Source organism: Onychomys torridus, chromosome 2, assembly GCF_903995425.1.
Source record: "Onychomys torridus chromosome 2, mOncTor1.1, whole genome shotgun sequence".
Taxonomy (NCBI): domain Eukaryota; kingdom Metazoa; phylum Chordata; class Mammalia; order Rodentia; family Cricetidae; genus Onychomys; species Onychomys torridus.
This window is the reverse complement of record NC_050444.1, coordinates 89994152-90010253: the sequence shown is the minus strand read 5'-3', so window position 1 is coordinate 90010253 and position 16102 is coordinate 89994152. Positions and strand designations below refer to the sequence as shown.

Here is a 16102-nt window from a genome sequence, read left to right as displayed (position 1 = left end):
TACTCACCTTTAAATTTTCCTGTAAACTCCAGATAAATATCAAAACAACATTTGCTAATATGGCATGAAAACCCTTCCAAACATGTTTGGTATTGTCCAGTTGGTAAGGGAGATGTTTTGCTTTCCTATCCTAGATTCAGTAAGATAGGAACAGAAAGAATTGTCTCTCACAGCACCTAGCAACCCCCATCAAGAGCTTAACCACACCCATTTGCCTTAGGATTGTTAGATCTGTACTATAGGTCTTCAGCAGACTATGAAGCAGACTGGGCTGCCCTGCCTCTGCTTATCTGTTAAGATGTTATTCTCAGACAAGAGGGGCAGATCTTTTAAAGACTTGGTATGCATGTTTGTGTCTATCTGTGTTTCTTCCCTTCTCTCTTTCTTTCTCTCAATTAGCCATGCTAATATTGAGAAAATCAGTCCACTAAATTCTTAGATAAGTATTCCTTAGTCATTGGGCATCAAAAACAAAAGCAGATTTGGTGGGACTGCACTATCCAACAATAAATGTTGGTGAGGAAACCTGTTCCCCATAGGGAACAGTACACTCACACTTGCCTTCCACCTATATGCTTTTGGGTCTGTCTGTGCACTTGGAAATCAGGAACACGGTTTAGACGCCCTGTGAGTTTGTTTACTCTTTGGAAAAAGACAATGGCAGTTGAACTCTGATCTTGCCTGTAGAACAGAGTGTCCATGAAATGCCTCTATTGAAGTTAAAAACCAGAACAGCATTTAGGAATACACAGTATTATCAGTTGGCAATGTTCTACAGTGATTACATTCTATTATTTCACAGAATAGAGATAACTACATCCGTTCCTGTAAATTGCTACCTGATGGCTGTACTCTCATAGTGGGAGGAGAAGCCAGTACTCTATCCATCTGGGACTTGGCAGCTCCAACCCCCCGCATAAAGGCAGAGCTGACATCCTCAGCCCCTGCCTGCTATGCCCTGGCCATCAGCCCTGACTCCAAAGTCTGCTTCTCATGTTGCAGTGATGGCAACATCGCAGTGTGGGACCTGCACAACCAGACCCTGGTGAGGTGAGTACAGTGCCCTTCCTAGGGGAAGCCTCAGTTAAGAGGCTGCTGTTCGTTGAGTGTGGATATAAGGGCAAACTGGCCAGCTGTGAGTGAGGAGAGCAGTCTTGCCTTATGCCAGAGTGTCACCAATACCGTGTCTCCTTCGTGTTACCATTCTTTGGTTCACATTAAGATGGAAGATCTGGCTTTGTCAAATAACAATATAATGTGTAATAAATAACAATACAAGGGCCTCCAGTCTAGATGCTTTGAGTTTGGCTGGAGTCCGGTGTGTGCAAACAGAAATCTACTTACACAAGACAACAAAAGATTATTAAAAATGAGCTTTCATGAATTGGAACCACAAAATGGCTTTAAAACCTCTATATTTCACTATAGCTAACCATGAGGGACATTGCTCTTGGAAATATGTGGACCTCTGCTAAGCTTCTAGATCCTCCCTATTCCTTCAGCAGCTAGTCTGGCTCCATTTAGTGCTCATACCAGAGGTGTTCCAGAAAATTATTTTTAAGAGAAAGCACTTAAGTCAAGTGTAGTGGTAAAGACCTGTAACCCCAGCCTTTAGGAAGTAGAAATGAGGATTTTAAGTCAGGGCTGTCTGTATTGTTGTCTTCTACTTTATAGATGAGGAACCCAAGCACAGAAGTTACTTTGCTTTGGACCTGTAGTCAGACCTGACATTCTGTTTGCTGGCTCCCTGGAGAAGCACCAATCATATATATATGGGGGGGAGAGGGTAATATGTCTTTTAGCTTGGACTGACCATGTGTGGCCAGTGGCTCTGTGACAGAGTCCTATATCTCCTATGACACAGCATATTCTCAACAGTCAACAACTTGGCAGTCACACTAGGGTGTGCATGGAGGGGGAGGCTGGAGGAGTACCCATGGAGGAAACATGTTTGGAATGAAGAACTAATAATTAACAGAGTTGAAAAGGTGACAAGAAGTTAGGAGGAAAGGAAAAGGTTGTGACAATTGTTTGAAGAGATGAAAGGTACCACAAGGACTCCTTCAGCCTGGGGTGATCATGGAGAGGCCTGTTAGCACTGTCGAGGTCTGCTTACTGGGCAACAGCAGGAATACTGGGCATGTGGGATGAGGGGACTAGTTGGGACAGGATCTGAAGTAATGATTGAGCTTCTGAGAAAAAGATTTCTGGCTCATATCTTGGCTAAGAATTCGAGGCAGCAGTGGTGATTTTTCCTTCCCTTACACTTTTAAATTCTAAGCTTGGCGCTCTGTGGCAATAAGGTATGGGGGGCCTAGAGAAAGAAAGGACCTTCTTGGCATTGAAATTCCTAAGCAGTTGTATGCTGGGTCTTTCCTGGTTCTAAAGGTGGGTCCTGACCTCTCTAATCTGCCCTGGCCAGTGCATGCTCAGCATGTAGAATCAAGTTTGTGAGAGTCACTGCATGTACCCTCCTCACATGCCAAGCCCAGACCCTTCTGTGCTCAAGTTGCTCTCCCCACTGCCAACCTGACTTGTTGCCTCATGCCCTTCCAGGGGTCAGAAATCCCTGCCACCCAGTTGATTTGGATGCTCTTTGGACATTGCATGAATGCCCCTATAAAGAAAGCCCTGCACCCGGGGTGGGATCTGGCAAGTGTCTGTTGTCCTCAGTCCTTTTCTTTGTCTCTGCCTAGCACCTCTGAGGTCAAGAGGCTTGCTTGACCCTTGGTCTCTGGGAGTCCACATTTCCTAATGCAAGGCCCTTTCTGATTCAGAATGGCAAGGCTGAGTACACAGGAGAGCTCATGCTGTGCTAGCAGGAAGGGCACTGCTGGTCAATTCTCTTCTGAATGAATGTGTTCTTGGAATGAGCCTTTTCCTTTCTGTGGGTTCAAGGCTTGGCCACTGAAGGACAGGTTTTTATTGTTCCTTAAGGAAATTATTTGGGTTTTGTGTGTTTATCTTTATTGTCTTTTAGTACTTAAACTCTTTTCCAGACCTGGGAAGAGTTTCACTGGGTCTGTTTATCACAGGCCCTAGTAGCATACTTGACTTCTGGCAGCAGCCTGCAATGCCATTCCATTTCTTTAGGCCTTGGATCTTGAAAAAAGAAACAAAACCTGCAGGGGCTGTTTCCTGTGCTCCTCGCGGGAAGGTTAGTTTGATATTGCACACCAGCAGACACTGAGATGACACACAGTGAGTCCAAAACTAACAACACAACAGTGTTTACTTTGAGCTCTGGCAGGAAATCATTATTCAGTCTGGTTTGTTTTATCAGGCAATTCCAGGGCCACACAGACGGAGCCAGCTGTATTGACATTTCTAATGATGGCACCAAGCTCTGGACAGGCGGTTTGGACAACACTGTGAGGTCCTGGGACCTGAGAGAGGGGCGGCAGCTGCAGCAGCATGACTTCACATCACAGGTGAGGGCTAGGCTAGCCTGCAGTGGAGTCAGGAGGGTCTGTATGGCTCATTTTCCCACTCTGGCATGGGGGCAGTCAGATAAACAGATCTGCATTCAATTTAAAATAACAGGTTTAAACCCACAGACTGCAGCCCCTCCCCCGGCCTGCCCCGTGTTTCCTTCAGCAGGATATATATAGTCTGTGGTGTGTATTCTCACTATCAAATGCAGACTGAGAGTGAAATGAATATTGACTCAGGAAGTCTCAGAATATGTGGATACCCATCTCATTTCTTAACCTTAAAAACAATCATGGTGAAGTCCCAGCGCTGAGGGGACAAGTGGACCCTGGGTTCCATCCCTAAGTAAGAAGCTATTTGCTGTTGATAACCACTGACAAAGGAAAATCAGTTTTCTCCAGTGGAGGGTCACCAGCTGTGTCCTCCACACTCTGGGCAGGCCCAATACCTCAGAGTAACTGGCCAACACAAACTCCATGGGGGTTTTGTAGAGGGGGTACTTTTGTTTTGTTTGGGCATTTTATTTTTGTCTTATTGGTGGTTTTGCTTGTATTGTGGTGTGTGTGTGTGTGTGTGTGTGTGTGTGTGTGTGTGTGTGTGTGTGTGTTTGTGTGTGTGTGTGAGAGAGAGAGAGAGAGAAGGAATGAGAAGGTGGATAGGAGGAGGGTAGTAGGAAGTGGGAAGCATCTTTAAGGAGTTGGGAAGGGGGAGTGACCAGAATACATTATATAAAAATAGAAAAATATGGCCAACTAGATCTCAAGGGTTGTTTGTTTGGGGGCTTATTTTGTTTTGTTTTTTAGGATAAGGTCTCATTCTGTAACAGCCTAGCTTCAGGCTGGCCTCAAATGCCAGACAGTCCTAACCTACTGCTTCAGCCTCCAGAGTACTAGGATTGAAGATGTATGCTGCTGTTATAACTGGAGTTTTCAAATAATAGGAAGACATAGTAACTTTTGGATAAGTACAGATGTCATGTTTCATGGATCTAGACTCACTTGGCAAAGCAGCACTTGGCCTTCCTTTTTCAGTGTCTTCCTCATGGTAGAGTTGTTGCTTTGTTTTTTACTCAGGACTTGATTTGCTTGTTTGTTTATTGGTAATAAAAATAAAAAATAGGGTAACGATAAAAACAACTACACTTCTGTTGCTGTGATAAAATCCCATGACAAAGGCAGCTTAAAGAAAAAGGGTTTATTTTAGCTAACCATTCCAGGTTACAATGCATCATTGTCATAAGGTCACAGCGGCAGGAGCTCGAGACCGCTGGTCAAATTACATCCCTAGTCAAGGAGCAGAGAGGAAGGGAGTACTGTGCATACACTGGTACAGTCTCTATGTCCTTTTTAGTCAGGCCAGGGCTCAGCCTATGAAGTGGTGACTTATGTTCAGGAGTCTTTCCACTCAGATAGCCCAACTAAGAAAATCCTTTGCAGGCATACCTACAGGACAACCCAATCCAGGCAATTATTCATTGAAATTCTAGAATTGTGTCAACTGTCATATACTAATTTTAGGTGACTATTGATATTTTATTTATAATATTTCCTGTTCTACCCTTCTGTAGAATATTCAGGATATTATTTTTGGTGACCATTTTTAAACTTACTAAAATTTCAAAGGCTCATAAATGTCAAATATATGTAGGCCCATATCAAATACAGAATTCCATGTGTGCACCTTACCTAGCCTAAGCAGTTATCAGCACTTGGCCAGTCCTCGTTTTACTATCCTCACTCCAAACACTGGATTATATATCCTAGACATTGTATTTTCTTACACAAATATGTCAGTTAGTATATCTTTATGATAACTTTTAATGCCATCCCCAATGATGATTTCTTATTTCACAGCATGGATGAAACTATTTTGTCTCCCACTTGTTCAGTATAGGGTTCTGGCTTTGCTGCATCTCATGCCTCTTCCCAATTTGGATTTGGCTGATTAAACCTCCGTTTTGCCATCCCTTGCTGCCTTTTCACTTTCTTAATTTATTGAGTAAAATCATCAGTGATCTTGTCCTCCTCATAACAGATCTTCTCCTTGGGATACTGCCCAACTGGGGAATGGCTTGCTGTGGGGATGGAAAGCAGCAACGTGGAAGTTCTGCACGTGAACAAGCCTGACAAGTACCAGCTGCACCTCCACGAGAGCTGCGTGTTGTCCCTAAAATTTGCTTATTGTGGTGAGTTCAGCTGCAAGGCTGTAGATGGCCTAAATGAAAAATACTTTTTAAAAATATGGTTAGAGATGGTATCTGGGGGAAAGAAAATGTTCCTCTCCATGCAGCTGGTTGCAGTAATTCTGTTCTATAATTCTATTGCCCCTCAGAGCAGAGTAATGTCTATCTCAGCCTGCTTTGTTAATTTGAGAAAAGTCAGCAGGCAGTGAAATAAGCTTTGAGCACACACTTGGTTTGTGGTAGGGGTGGGGAGTACTTGCTAGTGCTCAAGAATAGTAGAAATCACTATGTACTGACTATAATGAGGAGCCAGGGTCAGAGGGATGGTTAGCTGCACCCAGATTCTTTTCCTCTGAATGAAAACAGAGAAAGGAAAGTCCATACAGAGACTTGTCTTTGTGCTCTGAATGGTTATTGACTGTGAGGATAGATGGGTGAATGTGTAGCTGATACTAATTAGACATTCTACATGTATCTGATACGACAGGAATTTCACATTAGTTCAGGCATTTCACATTAGTTCAGTATTTAATTCTTTTTGTTCTTACTGTTTCCATAAGACTGAAAATGACTGTGATGCTGAGTAAAGTATTAAATGACTCATTGTGTTATCACACGCATGTATACAAACAAGCTCAGGTGGGTATGGAAGCCAGTGGTCTTCCCACTCACTATCTTGGCTTTGAGGCAAGACTTTTCACTAAACTTTGAGCTTGTCCTTTTGGGTAGACTAGATGACCAGCAAGTGCCTAAGGCCTACCTGTTCTATGCCCTTTCCCAACTTATTTCCAGGGGTTGGATTCCAAGTACACAAGGCCACATGCTAGAAATCTGAATTCATGGACATGCTTGCACATGTTTATCCATCTCCATGGCCCTTTGACAATGTTTTCATTACAAATAAGATCACACCAAAGAGCCTAGATTTAAAACTTGCTTGGATCATAGACTAACCCTTAACTCTTTAGATATTGCACTTGGTATGTTAAAAACGCTCTCTTTTGAGCCAGACGTAGTGGTGCACACATTTTATCCTAGCATTTGGGAGACAGAGGCAGGTGGTTCTCTGTGAATTCGAAGCCAGCCTGGGCTACCAAGTGAGTTCTAGGGCAGTCAGGGCCATTACACAGAGAACCCTGTCTCAAAAAGAAAAAAAAAAAAAAGCTCTCTTTTGAGCCAGCTAGATCATTCCATGGGTAAAAAAATACTTATTACTCAAGCCTGGTGACCTGAGTTCAATCTTTGAAACCCATGTTAAAAAGCTAGTTGAGATAGGCAACATCTGTAATCCCTATGTTCCTACAGTGAACTGAGACAGGTGAATGGAAGCCAGAAGCTCATAGGACAGCAATAGAAACAGTACTAGAGACCTGTCTCAACAAGGGGGAAGGAGAGAACCAACTCCGGAAAGCTGTCCTCTCACCTTTACACACACACACACACACACACACACACACACACACACACACAAATACTAAAAACAATGCTCTATTTAATTCATTCCAATGGGTAATTTTAATATTGGCTACATGTGCCTTTGCTAATTCTAGGCAAGTGGTTTGTGAGTACTGGAAAAGACAACCTCCTCAATGCCTGGCGGACACCGTACGGAGCCAGCATATTCCAGGTATGGAAGTGCTACCTTATGGCCTTTGAAACAACTAATGAAGTTGCCTCAGAAATGGAACACATTAAATATTCTCTTCCTGTTGTTTTTTATTACAGTCCAAAGAATCCTCATCAGTACTTAGCTGTGACATTTCTGTGGATGATAAATACATAGTCACTGGCTCAGGGGACAAAAAGGCTACCGTTTATGAGGTCATCTACTGAAAACACTATGGCTTCATATTTACAGTTGAATTGGGCCAAATGTTTGGAATTTGTAGAAATAGAAAAGTTATAATTAAAAAACAAAAACAAACAAACCAACTGAAGAAACCTGTTTCCAAATGTTGACACAGAACTGCTTTGAGTCTACAAAGAGAAGGCAACAAGTCTGGAATAGACAGTCACCTGTCTACCTTTGGACACCACAACCACACAGAGGCCACAAGTGTGGGATAGAGGAGCAAGCTGCTGCCAGTCAGTCACACCTTGCCCAACTGTGAGCTTACTTTTCTGTTCCTTGCAGTTCACTTCATGTTGAGTCCTCTGTAGAGCAGTGGTGTCTCCAACGAACTTGTTTCTTGGTTTTGCATCTTGTGGTTTTTTTGTTTTTTTTTTTTTTGTATTTTTGTTGGTTCAACATTTGTATAAATTGTAAATATATTTGGTTTACTACAGTAAAGCCTTTAGTACCAGTAAATGGTTTTCTTCCTTGACTGTTTTTAATTAACATTTTGGATTATGGATGTGTGTTTTGAGAGTAAAGTCCATGCGTGTGTAGGTAAGTTCTCAGTGCCCTTGGCTTTGCACAAATATCTTTGATCGTGGACATCTGCTGTTATTGAGACTGATCCTGACAAGTCCTTGTGGATCACCAGAGACTTGGGATCAGAACTGGAACTGTCAGTAAGTGACAGCTTTAATAGAAGTTGGAATTACTTTGATACTCATCCTTTGAGACGTATGACTAAAACTTACAAACTACTATCATGATTTTTTTTTTTTTGTTCTTAGCAGGGAGTCTTACTCCATATCACAGGCTCACTTTGATCTGGTAGCACTCCTCTTGCCTCAGCTGGAATTAGAAGTGTGTGCCACCTTTCCTGACCTTTTTTTTTTTTTATTTAGATAATGTAACAAGGAGTGAGCCTGTTTTCACACATTCATCCCTGCTGCCTTCTTCCCCTCTTTCCTTACCCCAAAAAGATCCCCTTCTGCTTTCATATTACATAATGTGAGTCTGTGTATATGGTTAATTCTAGATTGTGTGTATGAGAGAAAATACATAAGTTTTTTTAAGGTCACAAATTAAAGTTCTGCCTTTTCCTGGTGTTTTACTGACAGGTAGAGTCAGTTTTTCCAAGGAAAGCCCAGACTTTTCTTATCTACACTCTTTCTCTTGTGTTTCAAGAAATATATAGATGATTTATGTTTTGTTTTATGATGTGTGCTGTTCGGAAATCTCTAGAGTTCATGTCCCTGGAAAAGTGAGGTGGAAAGTCATCTGGTTATGTCTCATTAGTACTTACTTGATCTATTATGCTAATTTACTTACTCCAGCAAGCCTTGCCCAGTTCATCTCATTAAGACTGTCCCTGCAGCTCTGGACATGGCAGTCTGTCATTAATCTTTTGTCTTTATTTTTATAGACAAGCTTTTACTAACTAGATTAGGTGATATCTGTAATCCTGGGCTCTTAATAAGTTACCAGGCATGTTTTCTTTTGAAGAGGCCACACAACTCATGCTTTATGTACTTGTTATTTACTGCTATATATTAGAAAGTAATGGCTGTTAAGTATCAGTAAGTAAGGAATTTCCCATGCTCTTGTTTTTTTACAGTTTAGTGAGTTGGCAGTTGTTCATTGTGCTTTTCATTTATCATCAAGACCTTAAAGATATAAAAAAAAAAAACTTTAAAAACGTTAGTTTTCACCAAAAAAAAAAAAGTTTCTTCAAAGTTAATAAAAATACTTTTCATTAAGAGAAAAGCTAACCATAGTGACCAAAGCTGATTTCTCCTTCTCTTCCCTATATGTCAAAGTCAGTCTGTGTGCCTCTCCTTTCCTTCCACCCAGACACCCAGCTATATAGTGGTATAAGGGCAAGGGATTTGTTTCTCTCCCAGCTTAGACTCAGGCATAGACAGCAGTGTTGCTGTAGATTTACAAATCCTCTTCCACGTACAAGTAGGGAAGGATTGGAAGTCCTGGGAAATAAACACTGAAAAGAATCTGTTGTATCCCTCCCTGCCTTTCACCAGTCCATTAGCTGAAACAAACATGGTATGTCCAGCCTAAAGGAGATGGCTGTGGGAGCTGAGAATGAGAAGTGAGAATTTGGGAAACTGTCTAGGTTATTGTATCTCATTTGTATAATGTCAATGATAAAAGTTGTTGTGCCTATTGCTCAAGATCTTGAGGACCATAGTCAGTATGTCAATAGGATATAGTAGCAACTATCTCACAAATGGTGCATAAGTCTGTTGTTTTCCCCATTACAGTGTAATTCCACGTTAACACTCTGTGTGTGTGTGTGTGTGTGTGTGTGTGTGTGTGTGTGTGTGTGTGTCTGTGTCTGTGTGTGTACATGCATACACATAGGAGCTTCTACATTTGTAGGTTTCAATATGACTTTCAAAAGGTCTTTAGTGTTACTTATTCTCTGTTTTCTATCCTCTGCCTGGCACTTCATCCCCCACTTGAATTCATTACTTCATGTTTCATTATTCCAGTTCAACCCTTTATACAACCATGTTCTATATATTCTCCCTTGCAAACCCACTCCTTCTTACTAATTTCTAACATCTATGGGTGTTTCAAATAAAATACACACATCTGAAGATTCAAACTTAACATCCACAAATAAGAGAAAACATGAACTGGTTGTCTCTCTTGGTCTAGAGTTACCTCACTCACAATGATTGTGTCTAGCTTTATTTCATTTACCTGTAAATTTCATAACTAGTTTTTTTGTAACAGCTGATTAAAATTCCAGTATGTAAATATACTTCCTTTTCAGTATCCATTTATCTGTTGATGGACATCTAGGCAATTTCCATTTCCTAGTTACTGTGAGAAGAGCAGCTATGAACATTGATGAGCAGTCATCTCTGTAGTGGGATATAAAATCTTTGGAATCTATGTCCAAAAGTAGAATAGATTTATCCTGTGGTAGATCTACATAGTGGTTGAGTAGGTATGGTCCCCAAGACTCATGTATATAATGCTTGACCTATAGGGAGTGGCATTATTAGAGGAGGTGTGTCACTGTGGAGGCAAGCTTTGAGTACTCATACATGCTCAAGGTATGCCCAGTCTACAGTAGCTTTTGTTGCCTGTAGATGAAGATTTAGAACTCTCAGCTCCTCTAGCACCATGTCTGCCTACACACTGCCATGCTTCCTGCCATGATGGTAATGGACTGAACCTCTGAAACTGTAATAGAGCCCCAATTTTCATCTTTGTTTTACATCTAGTATCCACCTATGAGTGAGTACATACCATGTTTGTCTTTCTGAGTCTGGGTTACCTCACTCAGGATGATTTTTTTCTAGATCCATCCATTTGCCTGCAAACCTCATGATGTCATTGTTTTTCTCTGCTGAGTAGTACTCCATTGTGTACATGTACCATATTTTCTTTATCCATTCTTCAGTTGAAGGGCATCTAGGTTGTTTCCAGGTTCTGGCTATTACAAACAATGCTGATATGAACATAGCTGAGCAAATGCCCTTGTGGTATGATTGAGCATTCCTTGAAGGAGGGGACTGGACCTGCCTGTACTGAATCTACCAGATTGAGCTGAATCCCCAGGAGAGTCTTGGCCCTGGAGGAGATGGGAATGGAGGGGAAGGCCTGGGGATGGGGGAGGACAGGGGAACCCATGGCTGATATGTAAAATTAAAACACAGATATAATAATAATAATAATAATAATAATAATAATAATAATAATAATAATAAAAGACAGAAGTTGGTACCAGGGACTGGGGTATTGCTGTCATGGTGCCTAACCATGCTTTTGTTTGGAGGAATATGGATTTTGGGAGTTTGGATTAGAAAAGCAGTTGAATGTTTCATGTGGTACTTAATGGGCTATATCAGTAGGAGCATGGAAGACAGTGGTGCTGAGGTTGATTTGAACTTTGAGAGCCTGCGTCAAGAGAAGAATGTGAGTGTGTTCCCTAGGGACTATCCTTGTGATGTTTTGGTAAAGAATGTGGCTGCTTTTTACCCTTGTCTGAAAAGTCTGCCTGAGGGTAAATTGAAGAGTTTTTTTCATTAATTCTGCTAGCAGAGGAAATCTCAAAACAGCTTAGTATTGTTTTTGTTGTATGGTTGTTAGCATTCACTCTTATAAAGATCTAAAATGGAAAGACACAGGCTGATCAAGGAAAAAATACTAAATACTAAAAATACTAAATGTACAATTTGAGGAGAAGTGAAATGGAGCTAAATCCAGTGTTCAAGAAGATAAACAGATTTTAAAAGCCTCATGTTAAATGGAGTAAAGGGAGTGGAGACCTCAGGGCAGGATTCCACCCAGCTAAGCTTCCAACTAGTAAAAAGAAATTGAAGAACAGGTTAGGTCCAGGTGTGGTGTTATACGCCTTTAATCCCGGCACTCAGGAGACAGGCATGCAGATGTCTGAATTCAAGGCTAGCCTGGTTTACAGAGCAAGTTCCAGAACAGCCAAGCTTAGGCAGTGAAGGTAACCATCAAAAAGAGAAAGCTGGTGAAGATGTAATTGAATGAGGAGACTATGCCCCAGCCCCAGAAAGCAGCAGAATGCAGCAGTTTTGGCCATGTGGTTCTATTTTTAGAGTCAAGGATACAAGAAAGAAAATGTTTCCCTCCACAGCTAAGGAAAGGTACTGAGGCCAGGCATGTGTCAGGTGTCTCTGCATAGAGGCCCAGAGAAGCCATTGTGTGAAGCTGTGGCAGTGAAGCCTGCATTGCCTTGGAGACCCCAGGATATTCAAGATGCCAGAGTCATGGGATATGTGCTGAGAGCTGCTAACAGGGAGTGGGACCAGCTCAAGAAAAAGAAGTATGTTGCAGTCAACAACGCTGAAGGATTTTGGAGATCTAAAGAGTGTTGTGACATCAGACATGGAGATGCAGAGTTTGGTGTTTGCCCAGATGGTTTTTGGCCTTGCTTTGGTCCAATTATTTCTTTACTATGCTTCCTTGCCTCCTCTATTTTGGAATGGTATATCCTGTGCCAGTATATTTTAAATGTATGTGATCTGCTTTTTTTATTTTGATTGTATGGGGGATTATAGTTAAGAGATTGCATGAATCTCAGAAGGGACAACTCTTAAACAATGTTGAGACTGTTATAGATTATGAGGACTTTTGAAGTTGAACTGAATGCATTTTTGCATTATATTATGACTACAAACCTATGGGGCCAGGGAGTAGAATGTGGTGGTGTGAATAGGAATAGCCCCCATAGACTCGTGTATGAATGCTTGGTCTATAGAGAGTGGCACTATTAAGAGGCATGGTCTTGTTGGATTAGCTATGGCCTTGGAGGAAGTGTGTCACTGGAGGGCTGCACACTGCCATGCTTCCTGTCATGATCATAATGGAGTAAACCTCTGAAACTGTATGCCAGCCCCAGGTAAATGTTTTCCTTTATAGAGTTGCTATGGTCATGGTGTCCCTTTACAGCAATCAAAAACCAAACTAAGGCAAGCTGATTCTAGATTTTTGAGTATTCAGACTGGTCTCCGGTTTATACCCTACCAGCAGTGAATTGCCGTTCTTCTCTCCCCATATCTACATCAGCATTTGTTGGCCCTTCCTTGCTTGCTTTTTTCATCTTGGCCATTCTGCCTCCACTGTAAGGTGAAATCTCAAAGTAGTTTTAATTTGCATTTCTTGGGCAGCTAAAGATGTTGAACATTTTAAAAAGTGTTCCTTAACCATTTGTAGTTCATCTTTTCATAACGCTCTGTTTAGTTCTGTGCCTCATATGTTGATTTTCTTGATGTTTACTGTTGTGAGCTCTTTATATATTCTAAATACTAAACTCTGTCAGATGTATAGCTGATAAGGTGCCCCCCCTTAGGCTGTGTCTTCCCTCAAACGATGGTGTGCTTTGTTGGTTTTAGCTTCATGAGGTCCCACTTATGTGTTCGTGTTAGTGGCTATGCTACCGGAATCCTATTCAGAAAGCCCTTTCCTGTGCCCATAAGCACCAAGTACCTTCCCTACTTTCTCCTCTGTCAGATTCAGGGTGTCTATGAGGTATTATGTCAGGGTCCTTGACCCATCTGGAGTCAGTTTATGTACAGGTGACAGATAGGGATCTGATTTCCTTTACATAACACTGTCCAGTTTGAGCAGCAGCATTTGTTGAGGATGTATTTTCTCCAGTATCTTGTTGGCTTGTTTGTCAAAAGTTAGGTAGCAGTAAGGATTGTGGACCATAGTCCCCTCCTGTTGATCAGTGTGCCTGATTTTATACCAGTGCCATGTTTTTATTGTGATAACCTCTGTGATATACTTTAAAATATGAGATGTTGATACCCCCAGTGGTATTATGTTGTTGCTGTTGTTCAAAACTGTTAGTTATCTTGGGTATTGTGAGTTTCCAAATAGAATTTAAGATTATTTTTCTATTTCTGTGAAGAATTGTGTCAGTTTTGATGGAAACTGTATTGTATTGATAGACTACTTTTGGTAGAATGGCCATTTTCACAATGTTTTTCCTACCAGTCCATGAACATGAAGCAGGGTGGGGCAGAGGAGAGCCCTGCCATGGAACATGTCTATATACTCATTCCCACCTAATGTCCCCATCCCTAGTAGGTGGCAATGACTGAACTCTGGGAAGTAGGAATGGGGAATGCACACTCTCTGGCTTTTAAGCTTTCTCACATATGTCTTCTGGTATCTTCCTCAATTTTGTTTTTCAGTGTCTTAATGTTTTCTTGAACATTTTTAAAAGTCTTTCACTTCCTTAGATTTATTCCAAGGTTTTTTTTTTGTTTGTTTGTTTGTTTGTTTGTTTTGAGGCTGTGGAGAAGGGAATTGTTTGCCTGATTTTTTTTTTTTTTCTTGTACTTAACTTAGGAAGGTTACTATTTTTTGTGTGGTAATTTTGTATCCTACCACTTTGCCAAATATGTTTATCAGGTATAGGAGCTTTCTGGTAGAATCTTTAGGGTCTGTATCAATAATCATACCACTTATAAATAAGGATACTTGTTTTTTTCCTTTCATATTTATAGCCTTTTTATCTCCTTCACTTATTCTTTGCCCTAAGATTGCTGGTTTTATATTAAATAGGATGGAAGAGAAATGGCATAGATGCTTTTTTTTTTTCTTTTTTCTCCATTTAAGATGATGTTGGCTGTGATCTTGGTATATGTTGCTTTTCTTAGGTTGAGATAGTTCCCCCTGTAGTCCTGGATACTCTAGGACTTTGCTTGTGAACGTACGTTAGATTTTGTCACAGTCCTTTTCTCCATCTAAAGAGATGAGATAATCATTAGATTTCTGTTCTCCCCGTCTATTATATGGTAGATTACATTTATTTATGTGTATATATTGGACCATTCCTCTATCCCTATGAGGAAATGAACTTAATCATGGTGGCTGATCTTTGTGATGTGTTCTTAAATTCAGTTTGGAAGTGGTTTACTGAGAATTTTTGTGTTCTCATTCATTAGAGAGATTGGATTATGATTTTCTTTTCTTGTGTGTGAGGAGATCTTTGACTGGTTCTGGAATGAGAGTGATGCTGGCTTTGTGAAAACTAATTAAGAAATGCTCCTTAATTTTCTATTCTCTGCAGTAATTTGAGAAGTATTTATATGAGTTCTTTGAAGGTCCATTAGAATTCTGTGCTGAATTCATCCATCTGGTGCTGTGCTATTTTCAGTTGGGGGACTTTTAATAATTGTTTCTATCTGGTTGGATGTTATAGTTCCATTTAAATTATTTGTTTCATCTTGGTTTAGCTTTGATTAGGCATGTGTATCTAGAAATCCATCTGTTTGTTTTAGATTTTCCAGTTTGGTGGAATATAAAATTTTTGTTAATATCCTTATGCTTCTCTGAATTCTCTTGATGTCTGTTATAATGTCTCCTTGTTAATAATTTGGATCCTTTTTTATTTTGGTTGATTTGGCTAAAGGTTTGACAAACTTTATAAAGAACCAACTCTTTAGCCTTTAGCTATATCAGAACTTACTAATTTGAGATATTTCTTTTTTTTTTTTTTTTAAATGTAAAGTTAGTGCTATGGATTTTTCCTGTTAGGGCTGCCTTCATTGTGTCCCATAGATTTTGAGATGTTGTGTTTTCATTAATGATTTTCTGTTGTTGTTGTTGTTGTTTTGTTTTGTTTTCTTTTTATTTTAGTGGTTTGACAAGACAGGGATTCTCTTTGTAACAGCCTTGGCTGTCTTGGAACTTGTTTTGTAGACCAGGCTGGCCGCAAACGTACAGAGATCCACTTGCCTCCTGAATGCTGGGATTAAAGGCATGCACCACCATGCCCAGCTTCATTCAGTGTTTGGAATTGTTAAATTTTTTTCTTGGTTCCTTCTTTGACCCAGTTATCACTAAGTGGGGCTTTATTTATTATACACAAGCTTATCTACTGTCTGTGGTTTCTGTTGTTGATACCTAGCTCTTTCTTCCACTGTGGCAAGATACAGGATTTTAAGTTTGGTGTAATTTTAGGTTTGTTTTGTGTCATAATACATAGTTGACTTTAGCGAATGTTTCAAGGGCAGCTGAGAGGAATGTGCATTGTTTAGTGCTTGAGTTGAATGTTCTTAGTCAGTGCTTCATTCTGGTTAGGGAGATCCTGCCTGTTTGTTTCTCCAATCAGTCCATCAGCACACAGTATCCACATACAC

At 40.6% G+C, this 16102-nt stretch overlaps 1 protein-coding gene across 6 annotated transcripts in view; it reads left to right on the top strand.

Annotated features, from left to right (window-relative positions):
• Positions 1 to 7908, top strand: part of Tle1 (TLE family member 1, transcriptional corepressor) — a 98361-nt gene extending 90453 nt beyond the window's left edge. For 2 of the 6 annotated variants that reach the window (XM_036177963.1, XM_036177958.1), the window contains exons 16-20: positions 803 to 1050; positions 3284 to 3431; positions 5467 to 5617; positions 7165 to 7241; positions 7340 to 7908. In XM_036177963.1, the coding sequence (XP_036033856.1) occupies positions 803 to 1050; positions 3284 to 3431; positions 5467 to 5617; positions 7165 to 7241; positions 7340 to 7447 (732 nt within the window). In that variant the 3' untranslated portion in view covers positions 7448 to 7908. The remainder of the gene's footprint in view (positions 1 to 802; positions 1051 to 3283; positions 3432 to 5466; positions 5618 to 7164; positions 7242 to 7339) is intronic. The other 4 variants (XM_036177962.1, XM_036177961.1, XM_036177957.1 and 1 more) reach the window with 3 other exon arrangements.
• Positions 7909 to 16102: the final 8194 nt, after the last annotated feature.